The 15,422-nt window shown below is 40.0% G+C and overlaps 2 protein-coding genes across 2 annotated transcripts in view; both read right to left on the bottom strand.

Moving 5' to 3' along the window:
- Window positions 1-7,995, bottom strand: part of CENPE (centromere protein E) — a 34,147-nt gene extending 26,152 nt beyond the window's left edge. Inside the window, exons 1-12 of the mRNA XM_066317857.1 lie at window positions 7,828-7,995; window positions 7,552-7,643; window positions 6,604-6,693; window positions 6,407-6,525; window positions 5,238-5,357; window positions 4,232-4,313; window positions 3,966-4,033; window positions 3,809-3,880; window positions 2,285-2,336; window positions 1,375-1,462; window positions 1,071-1,197; window positions 306-425 (exon numbers count right to left, since the gene is read on the bottom strand). Of these exons, the coding sequence (XP_066173954.1) occupies window positions 306-425; window positions 1,071-1,197; window positions 1,375-1,462; window positions 2,285-2,336; window positions 3,809-3,880; window positions 3,966-4,033; window positions 4,232-4,313; window positions 5,238-5,357; window positions 6,407-6,525; window positions 6,604-6,693; window positions 7,552-7,643; window positions 7,828-7,883 (1,086 nt within the window). The 5' untranslated portion in view covers window positions 7,884-7,995. The remainder of the gene's footprint in view (window positions 1-305; window positions 426-1,070; window positions 1,198-1,374; window positions 1,463-2,284; window positions 2,337-3,808; window positions 3,881-3,965; window positions 4,034-4,231; window positions 4,314-5,237; window positions 5,358-6,406; window positions 6,526-6,603; window positions 6,694-7,551; window positions 7,644-7,827) is intronic.
- An 811-nt stretch (window positions 7,996-8,806) lies between these two features.
- Window positions 8,807-15,030, bottom strand: LOC136359967 (radial spoke head protein 6 homolog A-like). The gene is made up of 6 exons (XM_066316848.1): window positions 14,764-15,030; window positions 14,067-14,298; window positions 11,690-12,436; window positions 10,311-10,452; window positions 9,901-10,018; window positions 8,807-9,287 (listed from the first exon to the last, which is right to left on the bottom strand). The coding sequence occupies exons 1-6, from the start codon at window positions 14,997-14,999 to the stop codon at window positions 9,068-9,070; spliced, it is 1,695 nt and encodes a 564-aa protein (XP_066172945.1). The 5' UTR covers window positions 15,000-15,030; the 3' UTR covers window positions 8,807-9,067.
- Window positions 15,031-15,422: the final 392 nt, after the last annotated feature.

The raw sequence follows: 15,422 nt of genomic DNA, 5'->3' as shown, positions 1-15,422 counted from the left end.
TTAAAGTGTGCTATAAGGCATCACAAATTTCTATTTCTTAATTATGTTAACCTATTGATTAGGTGTAGCCAATTAACAATTCTGTCAGTTGATCTCATTCAGCCTTAGCTTGCACAGAGATTTTGACTATCATTAGTTGTTCTAGACTATTCATCACCTTTTCAATTTCTATTCTCCCAATAAAAATGGCAGATATCACTTTAAAGAGTTCACCTTCCGCTCCAATTTAACTGCTTTTGGTTTAAAACAGGGTCTCCAAATAGCTATCAGTACTAAGGATTGATTCATTTGAGTTTATTACATACTTCCTCCAGCTGCCTCTTCAAATCCAGAATTTCTTTGCGGTATCTCTTAAGGAGGGCATCATCATCAAGTACTTCATTGACTTTTGGTGTATTCTTCATTCCTTTGGCTGTATTGGCAAACTGAAAGAACAGTCTTTCATGGACAATAGTTGAAGAACAAATATTTAAAAAACCTTATTTTGTCCCACACTTCCCAACAGAATTAAAGGGAGAATTTATTAGATAAAGAGCAGGATATAATAGAGTATAAATATTTGGATTAGCTTATTTATAATGTATTCTCAACTTTGAAAAGGTTAAGTTTTCCTTGCTTGATGTTAATACCTAAAACATGAGCTATAACATTTAAGTAAGACTATCCTAAGTTTTTTTATTTAATAAAAAGCTCGAAAGATCATCAAAAAGGAAAACAATCCTACCTAAATAATATATACTGTTCATTAACAGTTCAATTCCTGTAGTGCCTAACATCTTGTGCTAGCAAAAATTTCCCTGTGTTTCGAAAAGGCAAATGTTGTAAGAGTGGTTATCTCCTGCCTACAAAGTGAGAGAAGTAGCTTTGTTCCAACTTCCAAAAAGCTCTAGATAGACAACCTAGCACAACATGACTGGGAAAAGATGCTGTGTACAAAAAAATATTTCAAGGTCTGAGTTTATAGAGAGGCCCTTCAGAAGATCCAAGTCACTTAGATCCAGCAGATTACATTTTCCACCCCCATACCTGTCTACAATGACTCGTGCTAGAGAAGAGGCGAAAAGCTTTACCTGAAGAGTGCTGAGTGTCTCATCAAAAGAAACAGGCGTAATTGTACAAATAATAACTGTTTTAGCATTTCCTCCAAGGGAGTTCTGCAGAATTCGAGTCAGCTTGCTGTCTCTGTAATTAATGAAGCTAATAAAAAAGAAGCAATAACAAAAAGAAATTCAGATTTCTGCATAAACACAATATACTTTCTAGAGGCAATAGGTTATTTGAAACAGTTACCTAGATAAGATTATAAATGAAGGATTTTAATTTCTTAGTATAGTAGTGCCTTATCTTATAACAGATATACAAACAGTTGCTTACCCAGAAGGGTCATCACAAAGCTTTTTGATAACTTGACCCAGAACGAACAAACTCCGATTTATATTGCAGCCTTCTTTCAGTCGAACACCTAGGTACCACATATTTCATTATTATTATTTTGAATTTAAAACAATATTAAGATACATTTTCAACCTGTCAAGCTTTTGTCCTATGTTATGCTCAGAGGGATTGATGTTCCAAGAATTAAACTTTAAGTGCCACACTGCACTACTGACCCATCAGCAGGCAGTACCCAATCCTTTATGATAGTCAAAATGCATTGAAATAAAAAAAAGTAATCAAAAATAAACATTTTGAACCTTTACAGAGTAAGCATCTGGGGGCCATAAGAACTACCAATTTTGCTTCCTCGTTAAATTTTCCAAATGCCCACATGTACACATGTAACAAACCAGTCTTAGATACAAGTTCTAGGTTAGTCATTCTTTGTAAGAGACCATTACTTGTGTCCCTCTCAGATAACTTTTTTCTGATCAAGGCACTTATGTGCAACTTCATGCTGTCACTGTTAACAGACAAGCTTCCTCTGAACTAGAGAATGAGCCATCTATTCACTCTTCACCTTTACAGACAAGTCCCTAAAAATCTTCTTGTGATTTTGTTATTACAGGTGCATCTTCACTGAGTTATCTCCAATCTATTAGTTCAGTGCAGGACTGTTGCTGGGCCTGCAATTCTAGAAAAGGTATATTACTACTTAATTGTTTGCACTTCACAGCATTTACAGTATTTTCCTGAGTAGATCCTTCCTACCAAGAAGAAAAGGCCTTATTTACAAACAATAAATAGCACAATAGCACATTGATCACATAATTTCCTTTCTATCACAGATTCTCATAAGGGTTACTTAACAGAAATTGTTGTCAGTGGAGTCTCATTTAACACTCACCTTCAGATCCTGTTTGACTAGCTCTTTCACTGCCTGCCAGATCTACCAAGTTCTGCAAATTCATTAAATATTTCACAGGTTAGTTCTGAGGAAATTTACTTTTAAGTCCTTGTAATTCTAAATCTCTGCTAAGAATTTCATAAAGTTAAGCTTAAAAAAAAAAAAAAAAAAGCAAGGGGTCTGTCATTACTGGAATTGATGCATAGCTACTACATACAACCAATACCTTCAATGGTACATAAGTTTGTATGAACTCTATTATCCGATCTCAAACAGTGTTTCAAACTCTAAGTGCAACAACCTCTACTTTCCATCACAAAAAGATAAACAGTTACACAATACAGAAGTGTTAACTACTAACTCCAGCTGTAGGAATCTTTCATGGGAAAGAGCCTAGGTGAGATTATCTAGTGTCCTGTCCTAAGCTAGTTGTATGTCTCTCCTTGCCTGTCATTGTGGAGATAAGTAAAGGAACTACTAGAGGAAAAGCTCCACTCTGAACCTGGTTCAAAGCCAATTAGAACATTATGGCATCCCATAATTATTTGCCTGAGCAAGCAGCCCTCACTTTAGTTGATTTTTGCTTCAGAGGAATAAAATCCTGTACAAACTCCAGCAAGCAGCAACAGACCAAGCCCTCACTGCTGTTATTCATGGTTACTCTAAAATGGGAACTGAGATGGGGCAGAGGGAGGTGGTGCAGGAGGAGTGGGTACTGTAAGTTATGGTAAGCACAAAAAGTAGGTATTAGTTTGTTGAGATACTGCATGAGCAGTGTTCACATTCAGACCCCAGAGCTCTTTCACATGAAGCCAAAACAGAAAGCTCTTTCCACAATGCATGTGATTAACTTAATGCTATTGCCAGTTCTGAATAAGAGTGCTCATCAGATTTTAGCAGGCTCAAATAGTTTCACATTGGTTCCATTCATGCAGTTTTTTCAAATAATTTTCTGAGAATGGAGAAAAGGCTGTAGATAAGGCTACTGAAACCTGAAGATTTCCCTGGAGATATCCAATAGTATTCCTCCCAGATAATGGTATTTCATATACCAGTAATCCACCAAAGAGATGCTAAGTGGGGTTACTTCTGAAAACAAAAAATGAATCTTTCGCAATTGCACATGTAGGCCACCCATTCTTTTAACAACAACTAAATCTGAGGATAAGGGAAGTCTTAAGGTTACCCATGATACAAGTTATTTCGCTGGACTTGTCAGCGGTCAGAAACAATTGTAGGGAATATATATTCAACAAAAAGCAAGAACACTCTGACATGGTCTCTTTCAATATCCTAGCATTCCCCAATCCAGCACGAATAATTGTCACGTAGAATTCCCTCTGGTGGGAACATCTTCTCTAAACAATGCCAGAGGAGTCTCCCTCTATACTACAGAAACATCTGTCAGAGTTAACAAAGAATTCTTCTAAGGCATTGTAAAGTACCATTAGTCTCTCAAACAGGCAGTAACAGTAAATTCTCTTGCTAATCTGTACTCCAAGGAGGTATTAAATAGACATTTACCAAGTGGGAAACCATGACTGCTCCATCACAGTTTGCATTCGCAGGGTCACTTCGTTCTCTGCTTTCAATGATCTAGAAATGCAATGAAGAACAATTGGTTTTGTTTTTGTTACTTTGAAAACAATAAAATCACTCCCAGTAGTGAAACAGTTCTTACCATTCTGAAGATAGTGTGAGAACGGCTGCTGTGTTCGTTCATTTTTGTTTCTCCATAATGGCGATTTCCTGTCAGAAAACAGTATTAGAATACTTCTGCTTATAATCTGATAAACTGGAGATAAACAGACTAAAAGTACAGTTTTAAAACTTTCTGGAAAACTTCAGTTTATGAATATAAACCCAAGGGGATACCCCGTGGTTCTAAATATACCTGATTAACCAACACTTTTTTAAGCTATCAGCTGACATTGTCTAAATACTTACTTTCTCCTTTTCTGATCCATGCCATAACTTGTTCTGGAGCAACCACAACTTCTTCAATCAGGTCTTCTACATATGTATTCCTCTACAGAATAAACACAGTAATAAATTTTACTGAACTCCAAAATACACAAAGTTAACATTACCAGCAATTATTATGGTATTTATTCAAAAGCTGAATGTCTTTTTAGTCCAAATGCAAGGGATAGGTAAAGGTTAGACTTTGACCAAAATTGTGGCCTAAAGGCACAAGAATCAAACAACAGATTGAGAAAGTTTCCTAAAAACAGAACCACTGAGTGAAATATCCTTCTTGACATTTTCTCAGAGAATTTAGGAGTATATGTCTCAGTAACTCTTATAAGGACACAGTCATACAACAGGTAAATTTCCCTTCTCCTGTGTTCCAAACCCATGATCATTTAAGGCAATCAAAGGAAAAAAACCACTCCAAAGCCCAAAACAATATTTTTTATTATTTCCGACACAGTTTAATATAAAGAAACTAAAGATGGTGTTAATAAAGATTTCTTTTTCTATAATGATCATCTTACTGAGTAGTTCTAGTCTCATGGTTATTCTATGATCACAGCACAAGAAAAGTGTATCTACTTGGTAGATGATATGAAGATGATGCTAAAGTAACTCTGTATACCTGTCAGAAACTTGTAGCACATAGAGGTTAAGGTCATTTTTGTAAAAGTGTCATTAGCTAAATAATTCTTGAGTCTTTATTGTGAAAGTTAAATAAAATATAGCACCCTGGAAAACATTAATCCTTAAACTGAAGATTAAGTCTACTTTTATAAAGATTTATAAAGATGAACTAGCAATAGCAAGCCCAAAGTCACTATTATTATACTACATCAGGTGTCCTTCTGCTAATGCTGAAGATACAATTACATAGTTTGTCCCAGGAAAGTTTTCCACTGTGTGCTTCTGAAGACTGTTTTTTCCCCAACTTCTTTTACTCCAGGTAGATACAAACTTATATATAACATCCACTTACATTAACATCCTCACGAATTCCCAGAGGCTTCTTTTTCCTATTATCGCAAAGCAAATCAGTAATTGTTTCATTGTATATTTCCATGTAAGAAACCCTCAGCAGGAATTCTCTGTCTGGAATCTAATGTTGAAAGAAAAACAAACAAACACAGACTAATTGATGGATATCTTTTAATGCAAGTATTCTTAAATTGGAGATAAAGTTTTGGACATTGTTCCACAGATTTCTTTCCCTTCATCCTTTCTGCACATTAGCATCGACCAATAAAGAATAATTTTTTCTATCCCACCTCTTTCCAGCTGCAATAATGGTATTCCACTTCTAACAGGTTATAAAACTAAGATAACTGCCCTACAGAAGCATGACAATAGTTCTCCTACTTAAATGCCACTTCCATAACCAATTTCCTCCTCCTGCTTAGGCTCTTTCCTCTCTGAGGAAGTACCTTGTCTTCTCTTTCTTTGCTTGCTTGGATTTACTTTGCTGCTGCTTCTTCCCCTGCCTCCTCAGTAGAGGACATTGGGGTGAGGAAAAGCTGCACGATGGACTCAAGGAAAATCTTCTTGTCTTTAGTTACTTCTATAAACCCTCTAATGGTGCTCTGCATCTCCTTAAAGGAGCAATGATCATTTCACTTCACTAGTAACAATTACCTGAAACCCTCAAGGCAAAAGCAAGCACTCCGCATATCATGTTTTGGAAATCACTGCTTTAATGTACATTTTCTCCTTACTTTTATAAATATTGAGCAATTAGCAATTATTTTGTAAGCCTGAAATAACTAAATAATATCTTCCCACTAAAAAAAAAGACTTTAATTGTTAAATTTTTAGACTTTTACAACAGCAGAGTAAACACAAAGCTGCACATTATCTTATATACTACATTATCAAGTGAGTCCCTGTTTTTACTTGTAATCAGTTCAACATCCTTGGAAGGTTAAGAAGAAACATCCTCAGTTTTGTTCTGATTTGATTTCAATTAAGAGAGTCCCATCAGCTTTTTGTTTGAAACATTCATCTTTACCAGGCTAGGAAAGTAACTGCAACATATAGTCCAAGATAAATTAATTTTCTTCGTAAGCCTCTTGATACTAAAATTAACTTTTATGTAACTGTCACAGATATTATTGGCCCTTTCAGTCACTTCAGTTTAAAAGAATTGCTCACCTCACAAATAATTTTGAACACATGTTGAATTGCCTTAGGGATAATGCCCATGGAATCTTCATTCCCCATCATTGTGTAAGTCTTCCCTGAAGCAGTCTGCCCGTAAGCAAAAATTGTGCCTAGAAAGATGGTTCAGTTTTATCAACTATCACTGAAATACTTTTCAAAAAGGATTTAAACAGAGTTTTAAAACTTACCATTATAGCCTTGCACAGCTGACTGTATAATTGGAACAGCTACACCATCATACAACTGCTGAGTGTTGTCGCTTGAATGAAAGACACGATCTTGAAACAAAACAAAAAAAAGCATGTGAATCTACTCTATCGCAAGTCAAAACAAGCTGTCATTCAGTATTGCTGACTTCAAAATCAGTAAACTTGAATAATTATTTTTAGGTTAATTCAAATATAAATATCATTGTAACACCACTAGAAGCTTGAAAAATTTGGTTTCAAAACACATAATAAGCACAAAACCAAGAAAGACATAATACACAGATGACAGACAAGTAAAAAAAACAAAAAACAAAAACCCTAAGAAGGATGAACACAGTCAAACTGCCATCCCATTTAATTCTAAAATGTTTTGGCTAATTAATCTGCAAGGACGGTAAGCCTAACAATACAGGTTAATTGTTAAACTCCTAGCCTGGTGCATGCTTTTACTGAATCTGTATTTTGGGAAAAATGTTTGTTGTGGCTATGTTCTCATAAACAAGTAGAGTCCATCAGCAGGAAGAGACTCAAAGGAAACCAGTTAGTTATGAGGATACAACATTCACACTAGTCACTTTTGGGATTGGGTTCTCCCATACCTTTCTCTCTAAATGCTCTGGATTAGCCCTTGTTTAGTCCATTTGTAACTGGATTTCAGATAAAAAAACCACACGTTCTAAAGCTACTACAGCATGAACCAGAAGTGAGAAAACAACGTCCATCAGGAAGCTGACCTCAAAAGCACATCCCAGTACTGCCTACACCCGAAATCTTGCGTGCCCAATGACACTCCGAAATTACGAAGCTGGGAAGGTTGGGGGACATTTCAGGAAGCTCAGGGCATTCACCACAATCGACTCACTCAAGAGTACAGTGGCGAAGTTCCGCGCAAGCATCTAAGCAAAGCAATTGCTTTCACATTCTTACCGTAACTAAATATTTTGGTACCATTCACTTCGGAAACAGTATTATTCTCACTTCTCCAGTGCAGCGACACTTTATCTCCTGAGGCATTTTCTCTAAAAGAAGAGACACTCTGTTACCTTTATTGAGCGAAGACTCTGCTCCCAAGCCCCTCACCCCGACTCTCGCCAGCCCCTCGTTCCGGATCCCTCCGTGCGCCTCCCTGCCCCAGCCGCGGCGGCACGGCGGCCTCCAGGGGTGCGGAGGGAGCTTCCCCTTGCCGCCAGCCCGGCGGCTCACCTGGCGATGAGCGGCCGCACACGCACGCACACCGTGACGGCGCCCTCGTCCGCCATACCCGCCCGGGCCAGGAGAAGCGGAACAGGGACAAGGGACGGGACCGGAGGGACCGGGAACGCCGGGTGCGCCGAGAACACGGAGCGCCCGCCCCAACCGCCGCCGCGGTTTGAACTGCGCCCGCAGCCGCTCCCTATTGGCCCGCGAGGGACGCACGCCGTGCGTGGAGCGCACCACTCGCACAAGCTGGAGGGGAGCATGGTCAGGCACAGAGGGCTGAGCGGCCCCTGAGCTCTCCCGCGACACCTTCGCCCCCTCTCCTGCTGGCAGCGCCCAGACGGCGGCGCTCCGGGAATCAAACGCTGCCCTCACGTCAGGAACTGCCGGTCGTTTAAACACCCCCAGGATTGGTGACTCCACCACTCCCCTGGGCGGCCGTTCCAAGCTTGACAACCCTTTCCATTAAGGATTTTTTCCTAATATGCCATGTGAAGCTCCCCTGGCGCAACCTGAGGCTGTCATGTCGCTTGTAACTGGGGAGAAGAGGCCAACCTCCACCTGGCTGCACCCTCCTGTCAGGGAGTTGTACAGGGATAAGGAAGGCTCCTCTGAGCCTCCTTTCCTCCAGGTTAAACACCCCCAGCTCCCTCAGCCACGACTCACAGCACTCGTGCTCCAGACCCGTCCTCAGCTCCACTGCCCGTCTCTGGATGCGCTCGAGCATCTCCATGTCTCTTGCAGTGGGGGGCCCAAAACTGAGCACGGGATTGGGGGTGCAGCCCTCGAGTGCCATTAATGATGAGCAGTATCACTGCCGTGCCCTCAGCCCGTACCTCAATAAGCTGCCTACTGAATCTGAATAGTACGCTTTTACACATAAAAATGACACTGTCATGGAATTAAAAAAAATTTATTTAAGTAAAATGTATATATGTATTGAAGTGAGGGCTAGAAAGACAGTGTGAACATCTGGTGGGTGGTAGTTCAAAACAGTATCAGTTTAGGAAGTTTGTGTTTGCTTAGTCAAACAAACATAACAAAAGCCTTCATGCCAGTGTGGGTAGGTTTGAGGGGTGGGGAAGGAGAGGATGATAGCTGCAAAGAAAAGCCTACAGAAAAAAAAAAAAAAAAAAAAAAAGGCATGCTCCAAATGCATTTCTTTTGAGATCAGCAAATAAATGACTACATTATGAAAATGCTGTTTATGTTCAAACCTTTAAATCAATTCGTTTTCTTCCATATTTTAATCATCCTCCCCTTCCTCATCTTCCTCTTCCTCAGCTTCAGCTAAGGCTTCTTCCTGCGCAATCTTGAAAGCCATTTCCTCTTCCACAGTGGGGTCTACTGTCTCAGTGATTTCTGGCCCACTGGGGAATTCTGCTTCTGCTGGCGGGGGCAGTTCAGGAGTGTAGCTTTCTGGACTGTATTTGTGACCCCAGCCAAAGTAAATATTCTCAAATTTCCTGAGGAAGAGAAGTGAAAGATCACACGTTCATCTCCTGACAAAACATTAGCAGAGACACTTTCAGGCATCCTTACTCTGCTGCACAAGAAGTCACTGTGGTGCAGATATCCTATAGCAGAAGAATTTTAAACATGGCACTTCTTTTTATCTGCTATAATGGTTATTAATACATCTTCTATTTAAAATGATGAAGTGTCACTGCACTGCACTACAGTACAGTGTGGCGGAATGACTGTGTAGTGGAAATATACATGGAGATAATAACCACGTGTAGTGGAAACAAACGAACGTTGGAACCACAGAATGTAGCTGGTTTTGTAAAAAGTCCCACAGACACAAGAATATGTATCCTAAATCAGGGACTGTGCTCAAATATTGACATGGTTATTATATCCATTAACTTCATGCCAGCCTTTCCATTGATTATTTGTTTTCAGTCTTAAATACATATTTACTGTTGCTGTGCACATTTAAGTGGCCTTCCCCATCATTCTCTGGAATAGTTAGAATTCACTCAATGAATTAATAATGAAGTAACTCTGCCTGTATTAGAGAGGCACCTGTGTGTAGCACTACAGTCAGTGTTGTAACTGTGTCAGGTGGACTCTCACCCGCCAGATGCAAAGGCATAAGCTCCAGGCCATCGGTTAGACTGCAGGATTGCAACAGAATATTCCGGGATCAGGTTTGTAGAAGCCTGAGTTGACCAAGCAGGGATGTCTTTCATGCCTGGAGACAGCCAAACACACACTGTCTATGAATAAGTGGACTTGACGAGCCTCTACAAAATATTTAAGACTGAGCTACAAGACTTCCACAGAATGCAAACAAGGTTTAAATTAAGTTGCACAACAGAAAGAGCAAGAAGTCAGAAACAGTAAGTGTAGGCACTGATTTCAAACACTGCAGACAAAGTACATTGCTCCAAGAAGTCAGAGTTCTATAACTTCAAATATTTACTGCTAAACAACAATATTCCTAGTGACTCTCTATCAAAAAATTAATATTCCATGAAGAATACCTTCATCTTCAGAGATCAGAGTAAGAAGGGGTGGTCCTCTTTCTTCCTGTTGTTCTTCTTCCTCTTCCTCTTCCTCCTCTTCATCATCTTCTTCTTCATTTTCCTCTGATTTTTGAACAGGATTAATCCAAACACAACGACCCTATAATTGATGGGGAAAAGTAATAAATACAGGCGATCACTGAAAGAATGCAAGTTAAAACTAATTAAAACAATTGGCTCAGACACACACACACACAGCAAAGGGACAAGGAGAAGAAAAATACGTATTCCATAACTGTATATTGTTAACAGAATAATGGATCCTCCTGGCAGAATGTTCCTCACATTCCTCCCCTCATTCATTCCTGCGTACTGTTTGAGAATAACCTTATACCTCTGTCATCAGCTTTTTGTCATTTTGTATTCTTCTGTTCCTGGCCAGTTTGCTTTCTATTCTTGCAAGATTACCAGTTGCTATGAACTATGGACTTATCCCTTCTTTTTAAAACCTGCCTTGTTATTTGGCTACCAGTCAGAGAAACATAAGAGAATGTTCTTAAGATTCTAATGCATATAAATTTTATTTTTTACAACTATTGTTTTGCTGGTAGTAAGTTTAAACCTGATTTCCTATCATTTGCTGTTATTTTATACTAGCATTCTTGAACTGGTAGACTGGCCATCAAACCGTCCAGCAATGAAAACCAAATTAGTAATACCTCTTTCTAGCACTAGACTGATAGAATATGTTTTCAAGTTTTTTCATTTGAATGTTTCACAGCAGAAAGTATAAAACAAAAAACTAACCAGAAGAAAACACCAAGTAAGCTCTATTTAGCATACAAGCATAAGCTATCTGCTTTTCAGCATCCTACCCAAGAAAAGAGAACATTTGACATTTTTGTCAAATAAGGATCTCAAAGCAGAAAACCTAATACAGAAGATTGCAAGAAATAATAGTTATTCATCAGCGTGTAGCTCCATACTGTTATTTAAAGATAGGTTTCAATCTCAAGAACAGATCACTGGAAAACATACTAAACCTAGAGGTTCCTAAATATATATATATATACACACACACATATATGTATCTACACACATACGTGTATATATATATATATATACACACACACATACGTACATACAAACAGATGGTATATGCAAATACATGCAAAATATTTACATATTATATACCATATAAAATACATGTTTTATGTGTAAGATATTTTGGTATCATATACAATATAAAATGTATTTTCTGTATAAACATCTTTCAACCCAGTAACATTTCTGTGAATAGTTTGCATGTGCAGGTGAGGAGTGTCATTCACATTCTGTAACCCTACAAGCGCATGTGAATGGTATCCAAGGTCCATGTGAGCTATGCTGGCACACACCTGCTTTAGAATACCCTTGACATGGTGTGCCCACGTGGCCAGGGACTCCACCATTTCAGCCACAGGAGGAGGCTCAAACTCGGGGTTTTCTTCATATGTATCTGCTCCTTCTTCTTCTTCTTCTTCCTCTTCTGCAAACTGGTAAAATCCAGTGGGAGAGACATGGGTTCCTGCTGAGATTCGAGCTATCTGTGCACGCAGGTAATTGGCCTCATTTCCAGGAAAAGGAGGAAAGCTCACAATAGGAGCATCCAACCAACCTGTGAAGAACTTCTTGATTTTCCTGGCACAGACAATCTGGGCTGGTGTCACCGGAGGCAACTTCACCCAGGGTTTGCCTGGCCCGTTACAGACAAAGTAGACATATTTATTAGTCCCAGTCCCATTTGGTTCTTTTGGGATCGGAGGTGGGGGTTTATAGGTGGACTTTGGTGGTTCAGCTTCTTTTTCTTCATCTTCTCCAGCCTCACCTGTTTCTTTCTCTCCTTCTGCAGTAGTTCCCTCTCCTTCCTCTCCTGTTTCTTCCTCCTCTTCCCCTTCCCCTTCCCGTAACTGTACTTCAGCTATAATATAGTTCATTTCCAGACCTAAAATTTTGCCCCAGAAGCGACAGGTCTGTATTGGCTGAACATTAATCAGGTTTTTAAGGGCAAGGAATATGTAATAGGATTCATCTTTGTTCAGGCCAATTCCAGCCTGTTCAAAATAAAAGGCTGCTTCCATCACATTTGGTAGAGTGGGCTGTCCCTAGAAAAGAAGATTCAGAGTTAGAGCTAAAGAATAGGATAATTATCAATTTAAAAAATTGAGCATGTTATCTACTGAACATTATACTTTACTTTCCTGTTGTGCCACTCATTATCTCAAAGTGCTATGCAGACATTCATTCACTACTCTTTTTACTATCATTTAGAAAAATTAAAAGTCTTTTAGTGGTAAAGAAGAGAACGCAGATGAACTGCAGCTCTTAGAACACAGGATTTCAAAATTCAAACTCCTAATTACTGCAAAATAAGGCAAGTCAGCATTCTTACACAAGATCTACAAGGGATTCAGTGCTAGGGCATGTCATCTAAGAGGCTCACTCCATGCCTGCAAACAGTGACACTCTGTTGCCTTGTGTTGTAGATAATACAGATTTTCTGTATTTAGGCACCTGACCAGCAACATTTCTCTGGGGTGAACGTTGCTTGGCATACAGCTCTCTGCAGTTTTTTGAAATATTGCCCCCTGCTCTTATCAAAGTCCATTGTAAGTCTCCATCTGGCTTCAGCAGAAGCAGAACTAGATCAATAATTGATTATTTCCCTTTGCTCTACCACCCATCTCATTTAATGGGGAGGCAGGTGATTATATAACACAGAGAGTTATCACAAGTTGGACATGACAGGGTAGGGAGTTTGGAAGAATCAGTCCTAGTTTCATATGGAATTTCTTTGGATCTGACAGATTTCTTATATCAAAGCAAGATTGACAGGAGTATGAAAAATTCAGAATTCCTTTCTGAAATACCCTACTTTTTTTCCATTTTCAGCATATTATACTGTTAATGCAAGATATACAACAAGCTATGGAAAAGATGAAGGACTATCTCTTCTGTGGTTGCTATTTGTACTCTGCAGTGGTAATTCATTTGCATATATACTGGTTAACTTCATATGAAAATCAACATCTTGTTGAATGATTCCCCTTGGCCATTATAATTCTCATTTATATTCTTATATTTCTCATTATTAGAATTCTCATTTTTCCTTGGGTAAAAATGCTTCTGCATATAAGCAACTGAATAATGAAAACTCCTGTTTTAAGAAGTGGCTTTTCAATTGTATTAGCTCTTCATTAAAACCATATTTTGTTTCAGTTGGAGAAGGACAGACTGGAACCACAGCAGGAGCTGGAAGAATCACAAAATTCTGCATTCTGCTATTTTACAGTAGCAGCTGTGCACAATATTGTCTAACTGGTATCAAGAACTATGGTCACTTCAATAAGGAAACATCCCTTTATATGAATAAAATAAACTTGGATGCAATGTTCTGTGCTGAACTGGCATACAGGAGATGTTATAAACCTTACTTTCTGTTTATCACCTCTCAAACATCCCTGATTAGAAAGGCTGAAGATATTAGATTTACTACAAGAAAAAAATCTCAATTAAGTAACCAGATGGGGTTTTTTTTTCCTATGGAACTAGACATGGGAGGAGCTCAGCTGTGAAGAGGGTACATGGAGCTGTGACTGCAATTATTTGTATGGTCACGAGAGGCAGCACTACAGGAGAGACCACAACTTCCTCCCTTTCTCCTTTCCCTTCCCACCATCCGCCCACGTCTTCCCTGGTATATTTGGTACCTGTTTCACTCCTATAATAACTCACCATCTCTTCTTCTACTCCTTCATGTTCATCTCCAAATTCCTTGACGAACAAAGCTTTACACTTTTCTGCAGCTTCAAATGTTGGAGAGATCAGAGGTTCATCTCGAAGAGTGTCCATTTTTTTCCGAAACTGAGCCCACTTCACATCCTTGCTGATATTCTCAATTATGTCTACTGTATTTGTGGGCTGTTCATCCAGGACCTTTGTTAGTATATTAGCAAAATGATCGTATCTGTCATATAAATGTAAATATTGTTGGCTTACTATACAAAAGTCTTAGAATATTATGATTTTAGTAAAAAAAAGTAAAGGCTAATCATCTGAATCTTTGGAGAAATCATTGGAATAGTTAGAAGAAAGGGGATCATAGAACATTAAGGCAATTTAGAGTTAAAACAACGGTGATTATACTTAAGAGCATTCCCATCTTCCATTTCTAGTATATACCCCATCTGTCTATTAGCTGAATCTGAATTTAAACTTACTCTCTATCATAACGATTTCTTTTTGAACTCTCTATAAAATTCCATTAGGAATTTTGGTTGTGAAAGACGTTGGACACATGCAAGTATCACTAGTGATGACATATTGCAGATGTAACATTATCCCATTCGATATGTACCTCCCTTTGTCCTTTTACCTTTCTCTCCCCTCATACTTCCTACCCTATTTGACTGTGATCCTTTTTCAGACTTACAAGTTCAGGCCAGATTTCGTGCTGGTCTTGAGTAAATAGGCTTTTGCATTCTTGATTGCCAGCATCCGAGTCTGGGGATCGGGAACCTCATCCTCATACGGGTTGTATCCGGGCTGGTCAAGACCATAACCCGGTTCGTGTGGCTGGTAAGGGCCATGGCCACGTCCATGGGCATCTTGTGGCTCTGCACTTTCTGGTTCCTGCGGAGGGTCTAATGCTGGTGGCTGATCATCCATGCTGTGCCCTGCCCGCGGTGCCTCGGGAGCCTTGTCCCGGCGCGTCTCCGGCTGATGTTTAGCCGCGGCACCTGCAGCCGCTCAGCGGCTTGCGCTGCTGGACCGGCCTCTGTGACCGACACCGTGCTCGGGCTGCCGCACGGCTCTGGCCGACACTTCCCCTTTGGCCCTGTGCTCGGCGCGGGTCCTGGTGCGGCTGAGCGATGCTTTTCCTCAGTCCTCGTGGCAGCTCAGACCCTCGCCTTCTCTCCTGCTATTCCCAGGGAGCAGGTCCCGACCTCTGGGGCTGATGAGGGTCTCAGAGTGCGGCTGCGGCGGGAGGGCGGCGTGGGGCCCGTGTCCGGGCCAGGGGCGGGCTCGGCTCTGCCCTTCCCTGGGGCGGGGGCTCGGCCCGGCCCGGCTCGGCTCGGCCCGGCCCGGGGA

Source organism: Sylvia atricapilla, chromosome 4, assembly GCF_009819655.1.
Source record: "Sylvia atricapilla isolate bSylAtr1 chromosome 4, bSylAtr1.pri, whole genome shotgun sequence".
NCBI classification, from domain to species: Eukaryota; Metazoa; Chordata; class Aves; order Passeriformes; family Sylviidae; genus Sylvia; species Sylvia atricapilla.
Note: the sequence above shows the minus strand (reverse complement) of the source record. Positions and strands in the feature narration are given on the sequence as shown.

What these genes read in the sequence shown, in the direction of transcription:
- LOC136359967 (XM_066316848.1), bottom strand. Translation starts at nt 14,999, where the DNA reads ATGGATGATCAGCCACCAGCATTAGACCCTCCGCAGGAACCAGAAAGT. An exon ending in TCAAGGGTATTCTAAAGCAG is followed by an intron (nt 10,453 to 11,689) that starts GTGTGTGCCAGC and finishes CATCAATTATAG; the next exon opens with GGTCGTTGTGTTTGGATTAA. An exon ending in TATGCCTTTGCATCTGGCGG is followed by an intron (nt 9,288 to 9,900) that starts GTGAGAGTCCAC and finishes TCTCTTCCTCAG; the next exon opens with GAAATTTGAGAATATTTACT.